This window comes from Orycteropus afer, unplaced genomic scaffold (assembly GCF_000298275.1).
Source record: "Orycteropus afer afer isolate SDZICR_OR568_19922 unplaced genomic scaffold, OryAfe1.0 scaffold00034, whole genome shotgun sequence".
NCBI classification, from domain to species: Eukaryota; Metazoa; Chordata; class Mammalia; order Tubulidentata; family Orycteropodidae; genus Orycteropus; species Orycteropus afer.
In genome coordinates this window covers 9,894,433-9,914,192 of record NW_006921621.1, presented here as the reverse complement: position 1 = coordinate 9,914,192, position 19,760 = coordinate 9,894,433, and the positions used below count along the sequence as shown (strand labels likewise).

General features: G+C 39.8%; 1 protein-coding gene across 1 annotated transcript in view; it reads right to left on the bottom strand.

Annotated features, from left to right (window-relative positions):
* ADGRF1 (adhesion G protein-coupled receptor F1) overlaps positions 1-19,133 on the bottom strand; it is a 43,623-nt gene extending 24,490 nt beyond the window's left edge. Inside the window, exons 1-6 of the mRNA XM_042780320.1 lie at positions 19,059-19,133; positions 15,981-16,038; positions 10,467-10,616; positions 4,203-4,376; positions 1,657-1,757; positions 583-641 (exon numbers count right to left, since the gene is read on the bottom strand). Of these exons, the coding sequence (XP_042636254.1) occupies positions 583-641; positions 1,657-1,757; positions 4,203-4,376; positions 10,467-10,616; positions 15,981-16,038; positions 19,059-19,133 (617 nt within the window). The remainder of the gene's footprint in view (positions 1-582; positions 642-1,656; positions 1,758-4,202; positions 4,377-10,466; positions 10,617-15,980; positions 16,039-19,058) is intronic.
* Positions 19,134-19,760: the final 627 nt, after the last annotated feature.

Below are 19,760 nucleotides of genomic sequence, written 5' to 3'. Positions count from 1 at the left end.
ACTTAACACTGAAATACGTCTCCATCCAGGCATTGCCATCACAAGCCACATCCCTGTGTCTCACCCTTCACCCTTTCCCATACATTAAAAAAACAAAGTTGTCATCAAGCTAACTCTGACTCACAGCAACCTCCCGTGTGTCAGAGTAGAACTGTTCTCCATAGAATTTTCAATGGCTGATTTTTCAGAAGTAGATAGTCAGGGCTTTCTTCCAAGGCCCCTCTGGATAGACTTGAACTTCTAGACACTGAGCTGATTGCACCATCCACGAAGCCCTTCCTATACATACACACCTAAATCTCTTGCTTGCTCCCAAGTTCTATCCTACTACTATGGTTTTTCAATTCTAGTCTGTGATTAACAGCTCAGAGGATGATCCTCAGTATTTAAGTTTCTAAACTCATTTACATGGGAATCCAGGCTTTAATCTTCAGACACTTTACAGAATCACAGACCTTTGTCCAGTCTTAGTAAGAATCCTACCAGATTCTGCTCTGTTTTCTCTCTTGGAAACAGTCTAGCATTCTGCAGGACGAGTACACAATTTGGGGGATGCCCTTCTAAGGCCATTGTGTTACTTACCGAAATTGGATGACCCGAACTGACTCAAAACCTTGAACTCTTCTGTATGCTTCTTTAAGCTTACAAAGAGAACAAAGGGCAAAATGTTGATCTTTGTCCTCCTACTTGACAAAGGCGTTTGAGCAAAACATGGAGACAGACAATAAATAAATCAATGGAACAATAGAGAAAAAGAAATAGATACAGTGGAAAAGGGTTGCATGTCATAAAACTGCAACAAATACATACAAATGCTAAAGTTTATTTTTGAGGTTGCTAAAACAGAGTGAGCAACCAATTGCTTAGAATAGGGGATGAATCTAGTGCCAGATAATATAATAAATTCACCCAAAATCCATTTTCTCAAAAAAAAAAATAACCCATTAATATTCACAAATACTTACACTGAATCCATATGCAAAGCATTTCCCCATGTCTTCAGTTAGAACCACACCAAACCATCCCAGGCAGAGGTACTCTGATCTCGTTATTATATGACCTCATTGTGAATAGGGGATGAATCTAGTGCCAGATAATATAATAAATTCACCCAAAATCCATTTTCCAAAAAAAAAAAATAACCCATTAATATTCACAAATACTTACACTGAATCCATATGCAAAGCATTTCCCCATGTCTTCAGTTAGAACCACACCAAACCATCCCAGGCAGAGGTACTCTGATCTCGTTATTATATGACCTCATTGTGATGTGCAGAGTTTTGCTCAGTTACTCATTTTAGCTTCTGACAAGAGAGACTTTATGGAATAAATTCTAAATGCACTAAATGTCATGAACTTATTTCATGAAAATGTTCTTTCGACAAACAAAATAATAAAGAAGGCTGATTATGATATTACCCACATGAATAGGTTAAACTAAACACAAAGAAAGTGGAAAGAAGTAAACTGCTAAACTCTTGTAGAAAGAAGGCGCTGAAAGTGTCTCAGTTGTGGGCAGAGCAAATGACTTTCTGAAACAACCCACTGAAAATGAATAACTAAGTATAAGTATCAAATATCTATGTTAAATTTAAATAACCTTAACTTATGTTTAGCAAGCAATTCCTTATGTAATAAGAGAAAAGTGCTTACTTGAATTTCAATTCCAGTTGTATATTTGGAGTATGTATCAGAAGATGAATTCCAAAGATCTTTTGTAAATTTTTCATTAATTTTGAAAGTTCCCCAAATCTCTGTGAGGAAGAAAAAAGTTTATAGATATAAAAATTTACCAGCTGGATTTTATTAGTAGAATAAGAAAAAATAAAATTGTCATGAAGTTGATTCTGACCATGGTGACCCCATGCATGTGAGTAGAACTGTGCTCTGTAGAATTTCAATGGCTGATTTTTGGGGAAGTAGATTGCCAGGCCTTTCTTTCAAGGCACCTCTGGGTGGACTCAAACCTCCAACCTTTTGGTTATCAGCTGAGCTTGATTGTATCACCCAGGGATTCCAGTATAAAATTACAGAAGTATATTTAAAAACCCATGTATTCCACAAGTGGTATTTTAGTTTATTTTCAAGATGAATTTTGGCCTGGAGTGCTATGGGAAGCATACTTAAAACTACAATTTTCAATTGTATATTTGAAACAGAAGTGGAAAAGTACTGGTAATTGAGACAATCATGCAAGTAGGAAAATACGTAGCCACTTTGTGGATTAAAAAAAAAAGGCAGTGACTTAACACTGAAATACGTCTCCATCCAGGCATTGAGTTTAAACATTGTCCCTATTTAAAATATTTAAAAAGGAAAAATACCACTACTTACTAACTGTCAACATGCCCCTAACTTACCCATTGCTGGTGGTTTTCTGTACTGGGACAGGTCTTTACCTATCTCTTAAGTACATTTCTGTTTATCCTTCATTCAAGGCCTAGATAAACAAATGCTATTTCCCCTGTGAGACTTTCCCTGTTCACCAGTTGCAGAAAGCTCCTCTCTCCTCTACAGTCCTTTATCTATACTCTCTCACAGCCTTTTGTATCGACACATCTATTGGTATATAGTCTCATCTTCCCCACTATACTGGAAGGCCCTTATGCATGTGACCTATGAGTGATACATCTTTGTATCCCTTGAAGAATGATCAGATATTGTCTTAGTTATCTCCTGTTCCTATAACACATATGCCACCAGTGGGTGGTATTTAATGAACATAAATTTAATTAGAAATTTATTTATGCATTTAGGAGGTTAGAAGTCCAAATTCAGGGCAAAGTCTCTCTGTCCACTCTAGGGGCAGGTCCTTGTTTCTTTTCACTTTCCGTCTCTTGGTTCTTTGGAGATTGCATGTGGTGTGAAATCTATGTTCCCCCATCTCTGCTTGCTTTCTTCCTTGCTTAATGTATTATTTTTATATCTTAAAAGAGATTGATTTAAGACACCCTCTACACTAATACTGCCTCATTAATGTAACAAAGAAAACCTATTCACAAAAGGGATTAAAACCACAAGTACAGGGGTTAATATTTACAATATGCATTTTTGGGGTGCACAACTTAATCCATAATAGGCTCCATCCCTAATGAATCCATCTTCCTAAAGGTAGTCTTTCAGTAAATATTTGTCGAAGAAATTATACTGTCTTCTTTCTTGTATTTCAGCCTGTCCTCTTCAACTAGACTGCTAACTCATAGTGGCCAAGGAAAATACTTCTTTGTGTCCTCTCAGAATTTGCCCTGGATGTGAGTGTAAAGGTGGTATGTAATAAATGTGCTGCCCTAATCTGAACTACTGTGGGCTTGGGAAGGGAAATCCAGGATGCCCAGTAAAACTGGGTTATTTCACGTTCCTCCCTCACACTTTGCTCAGCCCTTTCAAAGTCTGGAGTTTCAAGATATCTAGGGTTGTTCCAGAAGGCTGGTGGTTCAAACCCACCAGCCACTCTACGGAAGGAAGGTTGGGCAATCTACTTCCATATTGATACCACCTGGAAACCCAAGGAGGGGTCACTATGAGTCGAATCCGACTCAATGGCAGTGCGTAGGGTTGTTCTTGGGGAAGCTTCTTAAAATCTTTTAAGATCACCAGCCCCGCTGATTAGGCTCACCTCATCATCCACTAACCATCAATCTAAGTCAATAGAACTCCTCTACTTCCACTGGTTTCCTAAACTAGACTTTAAAGGGTTTTTTTTTTTTTTTTTTTTGCTTGGGTTTGGTAATGCACTCAATACATGGAACATATTCATTGGAAATTTTGAGCATTTCCTTCAATTTATTCACTATGTATTCCTCCTCCTTTCACACCTTCAGACTTCCTTTCCTGGAAACTGATGGTGGTGGGGGGATGTAGGAAGAGGATAGGAACAAAAATTATATTTACTCTAGCAATTTCCCTACTGGAGATTTCAGTGAATCTCATCACATCTCAGTAGAATTACAGAATTGTAGAGCCAGACATGAAGGCTGACAAGATGCCCACATGTCAACTTAGTTTCTGAATCTCCTCTATTTTTGAATCTCTGACTCTGTCCACCCAAGACTAAAGGAATGTATCATCATTGTCCTTCAAGCTACTTGTAAGCACTAGCTCTCCTGAGGAGGGCAAAGAATCAGAATCCCCTTTCACATGCATGCTAGTATGGGAGGGGTCTCCAGCCCAGAGCTCCTCTCCAGGCCCTATGTGCTTACTTGCTCTCTCACAGAAATTGGTACTCTGGCTGAGGTTGCTGAGATGACATTCACAGCTCTGGAGTGATCCTGAAGTATGAAGGAAGCATTTCTGGGGATCAAGGCACGTGGGAGGGAACCAGGTGTAGCCATCTTCACAAACACACCGCAGAGTTCCATTCATGCTGCTACAGTCTGCATGAAAACAGAATTTGGTCTCATGGAGTCTGGTTAATATGGTGACTATTCCTGAATTCTGTTCCTTGGCTCTAACTTGGAATGTGAACCTAGTATTTCTTAACAGAATCTAGAGTGATAAAAACAGATGGAAGTATGTTTATCATAAGGAAATGTCCAGCCAAATGTGCAATTCTGAGGTTGGTATCAGAAATGCAAAACCAAAATAAACAAAACAAAACCAGTTGCCATTGTCAAGTTGACTCCAACTCATAATGACTCAATGTGTGACAGAGTAGAACTAAATTCTATAGGACTTTTAATGGCTGACTTTTCAGAAGTATATAGCCAGTCCTTTCTTCTTAGTTGAGTCTGGATGGACCCAAACTGCCAATCTTTCAGTTAGCAGCCCAATGTGTTAACTGTTTACCAGGGCTTCCATCAGACACCTGAATTCCTTTAGAAATCTAGCAAACCAAAATAAAATTGTTACTGTTAACAACTAAAAAAAGGAAAAATGCCCAGTAGATAGTCCTTATAGTAGAAGAGAGAACCAAGGAGATATTTAGGGGGTTCCAGAGGATATTTGACCAATATCTTATCAGGTGTTCTTCCACCAGCCCCATGCACCATGACCATTCTATGTTAGGCCTTATAAGCAAGATGGAGAAGGAAAAAATGCTATTTTTTGAAAAGTATGTTGAAAACTTCCATCAGCCAATCTTGGCAAAATCACTCTCTTCTTTATGACCTGAAATTCCTAACAAAAGTCATTCTTTTTTAATAGACAGAAAAGTTGGGCCACCATTCATTTTTGTGAAAATATGTATGAGGTAGTTCAGTGAATGGGAAGGATTTCAGAAATGGAAGCATGAGAAATGTTTGAATATCCTTTCTGCTATTTTATCAGTGGGGTGACTTTGATTAAGTTATTTAATGCCTCTGAACTTCAGTTTCTTCATGTATAAGATTGAAATAATAAAGTCTATTTCTCAGTTGATAATAACTATCATAATAATTAAAAGATAAAGTCTGGATGTCATAGGTAGAGTTCCAAAATAATGAATGACTAGAAGTCAGCTGTAGCTCAGAGAGAAATTTAATAAGAGGATAGTAACCTTGTAAGGTGGAGACACACAGGGTCAGAGGCAATGCCATGTGTGTCTCTCCAATCCTTGCAGGCTAGGAGTTTTCATAATAGTTTCAAGGCTGAGGGGTATGTGATTTCAAAAGACCTTATGCAAGCAAGTTACTCATAAAATCCTGATGTTTTTGTGAAAGCCAGGAAGCGGAACAAGGCTGTGATAAATTCCTAATGATAAACCTCACCTTCCTTCAGGCTAGGTGCATGCACAATATCTTTCTAATATGGAGTCTGTGTGTTTCAACATGGATGCCATGACTTCTTCTGCACAGGTGTAGTCTGCTGTTTGCTCTTAGTTTGAGTCTTGGTCCCATCTTAGATTGATCATCTTAGTTCCTCAGATGGTAAAGGAGGGCAGGGGTGCACAGGCTCTGAAACTGGTTAATTCTGACCACAGGTAGTGGGGTAGAAAACATCTCAAAAATGGCCTGTTATCAGGAAATGCCATCTAAGTAGTAAATTTACATTTGTGTGATTTCTCTTACAGTGTTCCTTCCTTGGCTCAGGATTTGAGGAATATGATTGCCCTGTCCTGTGAGCTGTTCCTGTCTTGTTTTTATGGTCTTAGGAATGTGGTTGCAGGGGCGGAATTCTTATATGATTATGGCTACAAGTGGTAGAATAAGGCAATATTTAAATGGAACAAGATTAACGTGGAGCTTTAGGCTATGAAATTAGAACACATATTCATCTCCCAGAAATTCTATCTGCCTATTACATGGGTATATCATAAACCCTAGAACAACCACTAGAAAGATGTAACAACAACAAGAAAGTGTAAATAATAAGCCAATAATGGATCTCATAGAATACTCAATCCAAAAGAAGTAAGAAGGAAAAAAAGAAACAGAGAACAGAAGCAATAAATAGAAGTTTACTCCTCCTCTTTGAGATCATCTCCCTGGTATCATTCTTAGGAGAACCCAGAATAAGACATAATCTAAGAGAAAATCTTATTGGGTCAGACTTCACCTATATCTTGAATTTACCATTTCTCACCCCACCACCTGCTCCAAGTCACCCTCATGCCTACATGAATGCTGTAGCCTCCTATTTGGTCGTCCTGCTTCCATCCTTTCCTTCTCCTCATATCCTTTGCCTCTTCTACAGAAAGAAGCCAGAGTGTCCTTTTAGAATCATAAATATGTTATTTCTTTGCTCAAAACTCTTTGTTAACTTCCAATCTCATACAAGACGAAAGACTAAATTCTTATAATGCCATACACAATCCCATGTGATCTGATTTCCCCTCTTCCTTTCTGGTCACATTTCATACCACTCTCTCTGTCACACTTCTCCAACCATACTGGTGTCTTTGTTATTTCTTAAATGTGGCTAGTATGCTTCTGCTAGTATGGCCTTTGCACTTACTAATTCCTTTGTTTGTAATACTTTTCCCTCAGGCAGTGACATATCTTGCTTCTTCACTTCTTTCATATCTCTGCTTTAAAGTCACCTCAGCAGACAGGCTTTCTCTGACCATTCTATTTAAAACAGTAAATTTTTCTACCACATTGCATTCTCTTTATATTTTTTCATTGCATTTATCACTGAACAATGTGCAATATTATACACAAATACTGATACATATATAATGCTTATCATATTATGTATATATGCTAGTTTTTTAAATTTTCAGTACCCTTCTTGATTATATGCACTATATTGTTGTTAAGTGCCATCAAGTTGGTTCTAACTCATAGTGACCCTATGTACAACAGAATGTAACACTGCCCAGTCCTACACCATTCAATCATTGCTATATTTGAGCCCATGGTGGTGTCTGGACCAAGAGCATCAATTTTACCTGATAACATGTCAGAAATGAAGACTCTTGGCCTAAACTCAGATCTACTGAATCATAATTCTAGGAATAGAAGTCAATAATATGTATTTTAACAAGTCCTCCATAGGATTTTGATGCACAACTCATGCTAAAATTGTAAAATTACTGGCATAGCAGAATGAATATGAACTATAGATCAAAACACTGAATTTTTAGTTGCAACCACTGTGTCAATTTACCTTTTTTTCATAGACCCTCTATTTTACCAAGCATGATGTCCTTCTCCAGGGACTCGTCCCTCCTGATAACATGTCTAAAGCACTTGACACAAAGTCTTGCCATCTGGCTGTACTTCTTCCAAGACAGATTTTTTTCATTCTTCTGGCAGTCCATGGTATATTCAATATTCTTCATCAGCACCATAATTCAAAGACATCAGTTCTTAAATCTTCCTTATTCATTGTCCAGCTTTCCCAAGCATATGAGGCAATTGAAAGTACCATGTCTTAGATTTAGGTGCACTTTTGTCCTCAAAGTGTTATCTTTGCTTTTTAACACTTTAAAGAAATCTTTTGCAGCAGATTTGCCCAATGCAATACATCTTTTAATTTCTTGATTGCTGCTTACACAGATGTTAATTGCGGATCTAAGTAAATGCTCTCTGAGGTTGTATGCTTTATTAGGATAGGAAAATTTGTTTTGTTCACTGCTCTACTTCTTGTTCTCAGTATAAAGTGGGCCCAATAAATGCATGTTGAATAGGTAAATGAATTAATGGCATGGGCTTACGATTGACACTAAAATGCTAACTAGAAGAGAGAGTACAAGCATTGAGGATTTCCCCAACTCCTTGGCAGGGGCTCATTCAAAAAAAAAAAGCAAACCAAATCCACTGCCATCGAGTCGATTTCAACTCATATCAACCCCCACTGGGTTTCCAAGGCAGTACATCTTTATGGAAATAGATTGCCCAGTCTTGTTTCCACAGAGTGGTTGGTGGGTTTGAACCACCAACCTTCTGGTTAGCAATCAGATGCCTTAGGCTGTGCTACCAGAGGCCCATTAGTAAGGCTGAATTTATCAGAAGTCAAAGAAGACAACACAAATGAGATACAACATGGTGTAGCATGATGGTTCTCAAAGTGTGGTGTCTGGACCAAGAGCATCAATTTTACCTGACAACATGTCAGAAATGAAGATTCTTGGCCTAAACCCAGATCTACTGAATCATAATTCTAGGAATAGAAGCCAATAATATGTATTTTAACAAGACCTCCATATGATTTTGATGTACAACTCATGCTAAAATTGTAAAATTACTGACATAGCAGAATGAATATGAACTATAGATCAAAAAACTGAATTTTAGTGCTAATGTCACCACTAACTTCTACAAAGACTTAGGCCACTTGTTCTCAAACTTTAATATGTACTAGAATTGCCTAGAGAGTTCCATCCTCAGAGTTTCTAATTCAGTAAGTCTACCAAAACCAAAACCAAATTCACTGCCATTGAGTTGAATCTGACTCATAGCGACACCTCCTTGGGTTTCCAAGGTGGTATCACTATGGATGTAGATTGACCAATCTTCCTTTCGAGAAGTGGCTGGTAGATTTGAACACCAGCCTTCTGGTTAGCAGTCAAATGCCTTAGGAACTATGCCACCAGAGCTCCTTCAGTCATGGTCATTAGTGTTGTTCACTAAATATTTCTTGCTCTTTTCCAGGCAAATAGTAGGATTGCATATCCTGACTCCTTGAAGTTGTACGGGGCAAGGGAATCATTTTTGACCAAAAGGCTGTAACTGGAATTATTGTGTGCCACTTCTGAGTTAGAAAATTTAATCGCCTACATGAGACCTTCCAGTGCCCTATTTCCCTCTGTCTCACCAATGATCACATTCAAGAAAATGGTCGGGTCCCCAAGTGTTGTCATTGTTGTTAGGTGCCATAGGGTTGGCTCTGATTCATAGCAAACCCATGCATAACAGAATGAAACACTGCCCAGTCCTGCACCATCCTCACAATCCTTGTTATAGTTAAGCCCATTGTTGCAGCTACCGTGCCAATCCATTTTGTTGAGGATCTTCCTCTTCTTCACTGACCCTCTACTTTACCAAGCATTGTATCCTTCTCCAAATAATAGTCTCTTCTGACAACATGACCAAAGTAGGTGAGATGAAGTCTGGCCATTCTCACTTCTAAGAAGCATTCCAGTTGCCATTTTACCAGGACAGATTTGTTCATTCTCTGGCAGTCCATAGTATTTTCAGTGTTATTTGCCAACACCACAGTTCAAGGGCATGAACTTTTCCTCAGTCTTCCTATTCATTGTCCAGCTTTCACATGCATATGAGGCTATTGAAAATAACATGGCTGGGGTTAGGCACACCTTAGTCTTTAAAGTGACATCTGTTCTTCTTAACACTTGAAAGTGGTGTTTTGCATCACATTTTCCCAATGCAATACAGCCTCTATGAATTGGACATGGACATGTAGCATGAGGAAGAAATTAAACCTTTATTCTTTTAAGCCACAAAGATTGAGGGATGTATGTTTCCATAACAACCTAGCCAAACCTAACTGATGCACCCCCTACCCATTTATGCTATAGCCCCCAAGAGTAAAATAGCCTAAGGTAACAGCCATGTTAACCAAACTTTAATGTTGTTTTTCTTTCCCTCCTTACAGGCCTTCAGGCCTCACTGCCCAAGGGCACAGACTCCTATATTCCTCCTTATCTCTCCTTGTAGGCTTGAGTATACCCACTCCCACTTTCTCCCTTCCTTGTAAAGTTAATCTTTCCAAGCAGATGCTAGGGGCTTCTAAAACAATTTGTCCTGACTATAGCCAATTGTATATCACTTACTGGAAGTATGACAGAAAAATCACAAAGCAAAGACAACTCATCCCAATAACAAGAAGAAAGCATTATCAGCATTTCTCAAACCTCCTACCCTCATAGCCCAATTTCCTTTGAAAACCCTAACCTTTCCTCAGCTCAGGAGACAGTATTTGGCAGACCCAATCCCCCTGTCTCTTTGGGTATCAATACTCAATAAATGGTCTTGCTTCTCACTTCATCCTGTTGTCGAGTAATTACCTCTGCTAGCATCAGGTAGCTAAGAACCTCATTTGTCCTATATCACTTACACTCCCCGTCACCAGAGTTGACTTACATGTAGTAGCTTTTGCTCTGATAATCCTCATTGGCTCATGTAGCAATAATGATGGAGGCTTCAAGAGCTTCAGAAAATTCTTCAAGGTCTTTTGCTCATTGGAATCTCTAAAGGTCATCTGAAGAAGTAGTTCATATTCCTGGACTGGGCCTGGAAAGAGAAAGATAGTCAGAAGCCTCTTTCCTCAATCTGAGGGAAATATTGATGAAGAAGTGACTGTAAATAATCATAATATTTAGCCTGGAGGTCATGGACCATACATGCTGCTGTCATTGAGTTGTATTTGAGATAGGGACAGATGTAAGGAATGGAAGCTACCAAGCCACATCCCCTTGTAAATTATCTTAAAAACCAAAATCCAAACTCACTGCTGTCAAGTCAATTCTACCTCACAGACTCCTCCTTGGGTTTCCAAGGTGGTATCCCTATGGAAATAGATTTTCCAGTCTTCCTTCTGAGGAGTGGCTGGTGGGTTTGAACCTCCAGACTTCTGGTTAGCAGTCAAATACCTAAGCCACCAGAGTTCCTCCTGTAAATTACCTTACCCCTACTGCAGTTCAAACCCACCAGCCACTCCTTTGGTTGGGCAATCTACTTCCATAGTGATATCGCCTCAGCAACCCAAGCAGGGGTTGCTACGAGTTGCTATGAGTTGGGTCCAACTCCACTATGAGTCGCTGTGAGTTGGGTCCAACTCCACTGCACATAACAACAACATGATAATGAGGTAGGGACAGATGTAAGGAAGCTGCCAGGCCACATTCCTTTGTAAATTACTTCACCCCTACTGATAGTGAGGGAGCTCTGATGGCATAATGTATAAGGCATTTGACTGCTAACCAGAAGGCTAGTGGTTCAAATCCACCAGTCACTTCTCAGAAGGAAGGTTGGGCAATCTACTTCTGTAGTGATACTGCCTCAGAAGCCCAAGGAGGAGTCGCTATGAGTCGGATTCAACTCCACAACAGTGAATTTGGTTTGGTTTTACTGATAGTGAGGTAGGGACAAATGTAAGGAATGGAAGTTGCTTATATATTCTTTTGTAAGCTACCTAAATTATCCCTACTGACAGGAACAGGAAAAATAGTAATTAGAAAAGTATGTAATTGCCAGACCATTTGTTGCAGGTCCTAGGGTGTTAACACAGGAGACTCCATGACAGAGCCCCTTTTTATCTATAGATAAGCAGATGCCTGGATCAGTCCAGAGGACCAGAACATCAAAAGCTAGGAATCCCACACACATGACTTGCTAATTGTATAGCTTCCTCATTCTGTCCCCTATAATTGCTATAAGCCAACTGGAAACATTGGCAGTCCAGTTGTATGCCAATGCCTTGTGGCTGTCCCATTATACAGTCTCATGCAGTATTTCATTAAAGGCTTACTCTTTATAAACCTCCTCTCTTTCTGCGAGCAATTCTTTCTTTCCAGAAGGTGAGGGTGTTGTGGGGTCCCCCTTCTATAACATACTCATCTAGGCATTGACTAAAATAAATATCCAGAATGTGGTGGTTATGTTTTTGTGTCAACTTGGCTGGGCCTGGTTGAGTGGCTGGGCAGCTGGTGGTAGTTATTCCCCATGATGAGACTGGCAATCAACTCCAGGGTGGGATCTACCACAAGCAGCTGAATAGCTGCCTTTGGGATGTGGTCTGCTTCCTGTATATAAGGAGAAGCCTTGAGAATGGTCTCTAGCATATGGCATGCTTGAACCATGCAAATAACCGTGTCATTGTTCAGCAGCCTGCCATGCTCTGCCGACCTTGGGACTTACAATGACCTTGAAGTAATGGACCACTGTGTGCTTTGATATCATTGGGACTGTGCCTTTTTACTTGTCAACCTTGGGCTTGGCAGCCTTAGCAGCCAGCAGCTAAGTGGGCAGGGAGGGAGCAGGAGGCAGAGCTGAACCCCAAGGTAGAGGGGCTTTCACCCAGCCCCTAGAGCCTGGCACTTTGAACTTGGACTTAAAGCTTCCAAACTGTAAGAGAATAAACTCCTGTCATTAAGGCCATCCCATTTATGGTATATTCTTGTCAGAGCAGCACTAGGTAACCAGAACATAGAGCAAGAACATGAGGCAGTTCCCACCTATGCTTAATATATGTCAATCCTTTCACTCCTGCCAGTTTAGCTGCTCCTAATGCTCTTGGTCCCACCATCGACATCACCCTGATTTTACACTTTGTCAGAAAACATGCAGAGTCAAATTTCCCATGTCGAGATTAAAGGAAAGTCCAAAAGAGATGTACAAATGGGCAAAAAAAAAAAAACAATGAAAAAATGGTCAACATCTTTAGTCATTCTACCACCACCTACAACTGCTGTCTACTAGGCTGTGACTCATGCCGACCCTAACTGAGTCAGAATAGAACTATGTATGATCTGTAGGGTTTTCAATGGCTGATTTTTTAGAAGCCGATATCTAGGTCTTTCTTTTGAGGCACTTCTGGGTAGATTTGACTCTCCAGTCTTTCAGTTAGCAGCCAAGAGTGCTGTTTGCACCACTCAAGGACTCCAATTAGCCATTCACCCACTGCCATCAAGTTGATTCCAACTCATAGGATCCCCTCCTATTGGGTTTCCATGGCTCTAAATCTTTATGGAAGTAAATTGCCTCATATTTCCCGCAGAACAGCTGGTGGGTTTGAACTGCTGACCTTCTGGTCAGTAGCCAAATGCCTTACCCACTAAGCCACCAGAGTCCATAATTAGCCATTAAGGAAACGTAAATCAAATCCCAAAGGCATACCACTTCATACCTACCGTTAGGCAATAATAAAAATAATAACAAGTGTTTGTGAGACTGTGGAGGAATTGGAAGCTTCATCCATTGTTGATAGGAATGTAAAATGGTGCAGTCACTACCAAAAGCAGTTTGGCAGTTCCTTGATAAAATTAAACATGTTGTTATTGCTGCTGTTGTTATGTGTCATTGAGTCATCTCTGACTCATAGCAACCCCTTCTTGGGTTTCTGAGGTAGATTGCCCAAACTTCCTTCCAAGGAGTGGCTGGTGGGTTTGAACCACCAACCTTCTGTTTAGCCACATAACCCACCAATTCTACCTCTAGGTATATGCCCCCAAAGAATCTACATCAGGTGTTCCAATGAAAAATTATGTTCCCATTGCAGCATTATTCACAATAGCCAAAATGGAGAAAGAACTCAAATGCTCATGAATTAATGAGTGGATAGACAAATTGTGGTATATACCTAAGTGGAATATTATTCAGCCATAAAAATTAATGAAGTACTGATACATGTTATAACATGCACGAACCTTGAAAACATGCTAAGTGAAAAAGCCAGGCATAAAAGGCCACGTATTGCATGGTTCCATTTATACAAAATATCCAGCATATGCAAATCCATAGAGATAAAAAGCAGATTAGTGATTTCCAAGGGCTGGAGGAAAGAAGAAATGGGGAGATACTGCTTACTGGGTATGGAGTTTCCTTTTGGGGTAATGAAAATATTCAGAAACTAGATAGTGGTCATAGTCGCACAACATCGTGAATGCATGAAATGTCACTGAATTGTACACTTTAAAATGATAAATTTTATGTTATGAGTATTTTACCACAATTATTTTAAAGAGTGGAAGGAAAAGTCAGAAAATTCTTAACACTTTTCCCTCTGCCTCTCCGAGTTCTGGTCTCCTTGAAGTACCTCCAGTAGAAAGTCACCAACTTAACACTCTATCCAAAACATCCTTCTTTCTCCTGTGAAAAATATTACAATAACAAGCTGAGTTTGAGTATTCATATGAAATGCAAAAATATTCTTCCTTCAGCCCTTTGTGTGTCCTTACCACCACCGTTATCATTTCTGGGTGTGCTTTCTTTCCTTAACTAAAACCAGACCCATGGCTATCAAGTCAATTTCAACCCATCGACCCCCATTGGGTTTGCAAGGTGGTAAATCTTTACAGAAGTAGATTGCTCCATCTTCCTTCTGCTGAGTGTCTGGTGGGTTTAAATCACCAACTTTCTGGTTAGTAGTCAAATGCCTTAGGCACTATACCACCAGAGCTCCTTTTTTTGTTCCTTAAGGAAAGGTTATTAATTGTTTTGGGCTGAGAGAGAAGATGGATCCTGAGTCTTCTTCCACTCATTATTCATTTAGACATTCATATGAAACTTGGATAAAGTTCCAGAGGGGTCCAAGATCAAATATGGATGCCAGATCAAGAATGTGAAGAAATTTAGAAAAAATAAAGAAATGGGTGGGTGTCTTTTGATCTTGGGTCTCATTTCAGTGCTATTGGCAGTGAAATCTCTTAGAAATCTCTTAGACTTCTCAGGGTAGTGCCATACCTTTCTTCAGGGACAGATAAAATGGAAAGCATCTATGAGACTGTCACATTTCTTCAGGGCCCTGAGGGCTAGGCAGAAGGTAGCTTTATACAGAAATAAAGCAGATGGAACAATCCTGGTCTGCTCAGATGAAAAGGAAGAAAGTAACAGGGCACAGACTGAGATGTATACACGTCTACGAACATTTACAAAAGACCTATATCCCCATAGCACATACCAATGCAAACTGCAGAGCTTTACGCCATCCCTTACTCTTCCCATCTCATTACAGATGAACCACCTACCAGAGACATTGGGAATTGTCCCAAGAGGTGGAGCTCTGAAAGGATTCCCACTCCTACGGCCCATGCAGGTGAGAGTTGGGGAGAAGAGGGAAAGGGTGAGGCTGTCACATTGTCAGGGGTCAGTGGCACTGGTTCTGGAGCCAAATTGACTAGGTTTGAATTCTGGCTCTTGCCCCTAGCTCTATGCCTTAGTTTCATTCTCCATAAAATAAAAATGATTACTGGACCTAACTCAGAGTGTCAGTGTGAGAATTTAATTCATCTAACACACTTAAAATAGTGCCTGGCACATAGTAAGAGGTTGATAAATACTTGCTGTAGTTTTACTGTAATTTTTATTGCCAGGAAAGAAATATCTGTGGCATTCCAAGTTGAAATTTTAATTTCCTTTTCCAAAAGATTTGTAGTCACACATGATTCTAGGTTCCATGATACTATTAGCATATTGTTTTATGGCAAATTCATGGAATGGTATAAAAGCTTTGGTGGACTGACCCAGGATCTAACAACCAACCCTTTGTATCCTTATTTCCATGAAGAAATGTGTTTGGTGTTTGAAATATCAGGCAGACCCACAAATTAAATGTCATAACACAATTCATTCCTAGACTGAGGGCTGTGCCCACTAATTACATTGCTAAGATCAAAGTAAGGTCAGAGAGGAAGTATATGAAACAGCTACTTGCCAGGCATGCAAGTTACTACATGTACATTAGATTATTTAATTCTGACAAATGTCTTGCTAGTAGTAATTACTATTATTCTCTTTTCACAGATGTTGAGACAATTAAAAACATGCCAAAAATCATACAACCAGTCAGAAACCATGCTTGTATTTGAACCAGGTTCTTGACACAAAAATCCACTAAGCTATTTAATTTATATAATGTACTATATAATGGAGTCTCACCTGGATGTTTTTTCTTATTCACAATGAGTTCTCTTTTTGTTTTGATGCCATCATCTCTCTGTTAAGTAGAAAAGAAGATAGTTGTGATGAGGCTTTGGAGTGTGTACTTCCTAAGGCTTTGTTGGATTTTCCAATAAACTGAAATTGTGGAACTGAAATCCAAGCCAGGAGTGGTGGAGAGGTAGCCAAAAAAGGCCTCACTGAGTAAAGTTTGTGTGTGTGTGTGTGTAATTTGGGTGAAAGCTTACAAGGTAAAATAACTTTCCGTACAGCAGTTCACATACACTTTGTCTCCTCACATTGACTACAATTTACCACTATGCAGCTCCCCTCTGACTTCTTCCCCATAGTTACCTCTTCCCTAGGCCTCTCCCTTCTATGCATTCCTGCCTCCTGAGTTATGTCCCTGTGCATACACAGCCGTTCTATTCTCCCATGATTGTTCTTTCCAAGGAGTGTATCTACCTAATGTAAATGTTCACCTCATATGCCTGTCTTTTGTTTGGCTGGAAGCTACAAGTGTGGGTTCAATTTCAGACCTGAAGGGCAGCTAGAGGCCACAATCTCAGTTGTTCCATCAGGCTCTATCAGACCAGCAAACCTGGTCCCTTTTTTTCCCCCCAAAGGATTTTGAATTTTGTTTCATGTTGTTCTCCCACTCTATCCAGGATCTCCTACATAGATCCCTCTTCGAGTGGTTGACAGTGGTAGCCAGGTACCATCTAGTTCTTCTCATCTCATAGTTGTATAGGCTGAGGATTGCATGGTGTACTTGGACTAATTGCTTCCATGAATCTTTGGTTTTCTTCATTCTTCTTTGATCTGGATGAGGAGAGACCCGTCGTTACATCTAGATGGCTGCTTGCAAGCTTTTAAGATCTCAGTCGCTACTCGCCAAAGTAGGAGGTGAAACAACGTTTTGTGTAGTGTGTTATACCAATTGAACTTGATGTCCCCTGTGACTATGGTCCCAATCCCACAGGTTCAACTACTTTCTCCCTCTGGGTAGCTGGCTGTGACCACAAAGTGACTACAAACTTGTCCCTTGTCAGCTCTAATATATACCTGGGAATTCTTACAGAACACACAAATACACTTGTAAAAAGATTGTCTGTCAACCCTATACATGGTCTTGGGCACACTTCCCCTGTATAGACATACTTAATAGTTCAGCCTGTCCACTCATATATCCACCCGTATAGCCATGTTTGCCTTCACTGACAACACAGTACTGTATGTGCAAAGCATTCATCTTTGTTGTCTGTATCTCCCATGTACCTCTCTTTGCCTTCCTCTTCCTCAATACCACCATGTTGATCACTCACGTTTGGTGCATTGCCCTTCTCACTGAGTAAATTTTTAACCAAAGACCTGAATGAGTTGGTGAAGATAAAATCTCTGGAGGAGGAGCTTTCTAGGCAGAGGGAATAGCATGTGCAAAGGCCCAGGGGCATCAATATGCTTTGCATGTAGAGTGAGGTGGCCAGTGTAACAGGAGAGAAGCAAGAGGTGAGGTCAGAAAGGTGTCTCTAGTAAGCAGGTTATTAGATCTTTATAGTTCATGGTAAAAACTTTAGCTTTTACTTGAGTCAGATGGGAACCCATTGGGGGAGTTTTAAACAGAAGAAAGGCATGCTTTAATTTACTTTTCAGAAGGCTCAAGCCTGCAGCCATGTTGAGAATAGACAAGCACAGAAATAATGAGTATCAGTGGTGATTGACATAATACAAGTAAGTGGTAGTAGTCATGAAGTGGTGAGAATTAGTTAGATTCTGGACATATTTTGAAGAGGAAGTAAAAAAAAAAAATGCTGATGTTTAGATATGGAATGCAAGAAAAAGAGAAGAATCAAACATGACATCATGGTTTTTGCCTAAGCCACTGGAGGGATGATGATGTTGCTTGTTGAGTAGGGATGGAAGAATAGGTTTGGTGAGGAAAAAAAAAATCAAGAGTTTGATTTTGGACATATTAAGTTGAGGGTCTTTTTGGGCATTCAAGTGGCCATTCCAGTTGTTGTTGTTGTTGTTATTTGCCGTCGAGTCGGCCCCGACTCATAACGACCCCTCCTTGGGTTTCCGAGGCAGTTATCACTATGGAAGTAGGATTGCCCAACCTTCCTTCCGAGGAGTGGCTGGTGGGTTTGAACCGCCAGCCTTCTGGTTAGCAGTCAAGTGCCTTAGGCACTATGCTACCAGAGCTCCTGCCATTCCAGTAGGTACTAGAATTATGAGTGTGGCATTCAGGGGAGAAGTCTGACACAGAGTTACAGTAAAAGTTAAGAAAGCTAGAAACTATGTAAGACAGAAACCAGAGAAGGAAAACTCAAATATTTTACAGTAATAGAGAGTGATAGAAAAGTGGTAAGACTGCACCTTGTCAAAGGCAGAAAACTTGTGAGGCCCAGGAAAACAAGGGAGTCCCATTGAATTCCCACTCTCACAGTTTTCAGTGTATAAATTTGCGAGTTATTCACCTATACCAAAAACTAAACTTGTTACCATTAAGTCAATTCTACCTCATAGTGGCCTTATAGGACAGGGTAGAATGGCCCCATAGCATTATCAAGGCTGTACTCTCTATGGAAGAAAACTCTTGCATCTTGGCTGTTGGGTTAGAATTGTTGAACTATCAGTTAGCATATCACTGCACAACTGTACCATCAGGGCTCCTTATATCAGTCTATTAAAACCACAAGCCAAGATGAAAGCATCAAGAAAATGAAAATAGATAGGAAAGAGAGGGCTCCAGGACTGTTAATGCCAACCCATACACACTTTTGGCTTCAAAAAGACCATATTAGACAAGGTATCGAGCTGGAAAAGATCTCCAGGATGGTTTAGTCTGGGGTCCTCGTTAAGTAAGTAGTTAGCTTACTTATGGTCAAAACAGCTGAAATGACTTGTCCAAGGCCACAGAGATAAGGTTGAAACAAGAATATTGGCAATGTTGTAACAAGAACCAAGGACTTTTGATTCCAAGTCCAATAAACTATGTGGTGTCAGCTGCCAGTTTCTAAAAGTGCCAGGAGAAAGGAGAGGTAATAGAGAGGAAAGACAGACCATCCTCCAACTCACCCCCAGCAGGTGGAGGCCACCATGCCCCTCTGTGATTGTGAAGAACGATATAAGCCAGAGCACTCCAACTCTCATCTTCAGTAGCCCCTCTCTTGTTCCTTGAACTGAAAATAAAGGTGAAGAGTACAACTTTTAAGGCCGAGTCACAAAAACAAGTAATTCAAGCCAAAATCTAAAGATGCACATAGCGGTAGTGCCTAATCCTTATCAGAAGCCCTGGGTATTTGATCTTTTTCCACTTCATGTAGCCTGAAAGATCATTACTTCTGCTTCCATTGCAGAAGGTAGTACGTTTTCATGTCTTAGTGAACTTACTAGAAAATTGTTCTTTAATCTTCCTGTAGGTGATTGGGTTTGACTAAATCAGGCTATTTTAAAATCATTGCTTAACTTAGCAGATAGGTGTATTTAACATCATGCCTTTCACATCTCATCAAGGTGTCCCTTTCATCTCAGTAAAGACATGCATTAAAAGAATTAAGGACCCTTAGAATCATTAATACTAGAATAGATTGAATGTTTAAGAATAGAAAATGTCATAAACCAATCCAGCAAATTTCCCTTTAATAGTTGATGTAATTACCAACAAATTGTCCTCAATTTTATGCATATTTCAGAATAATTTGGGCAAAGCTAAGCATATAATCATGGTCAAATATCAAGCACTTATACCCAGGTTATTTGATATTGAAGAGAAACAGA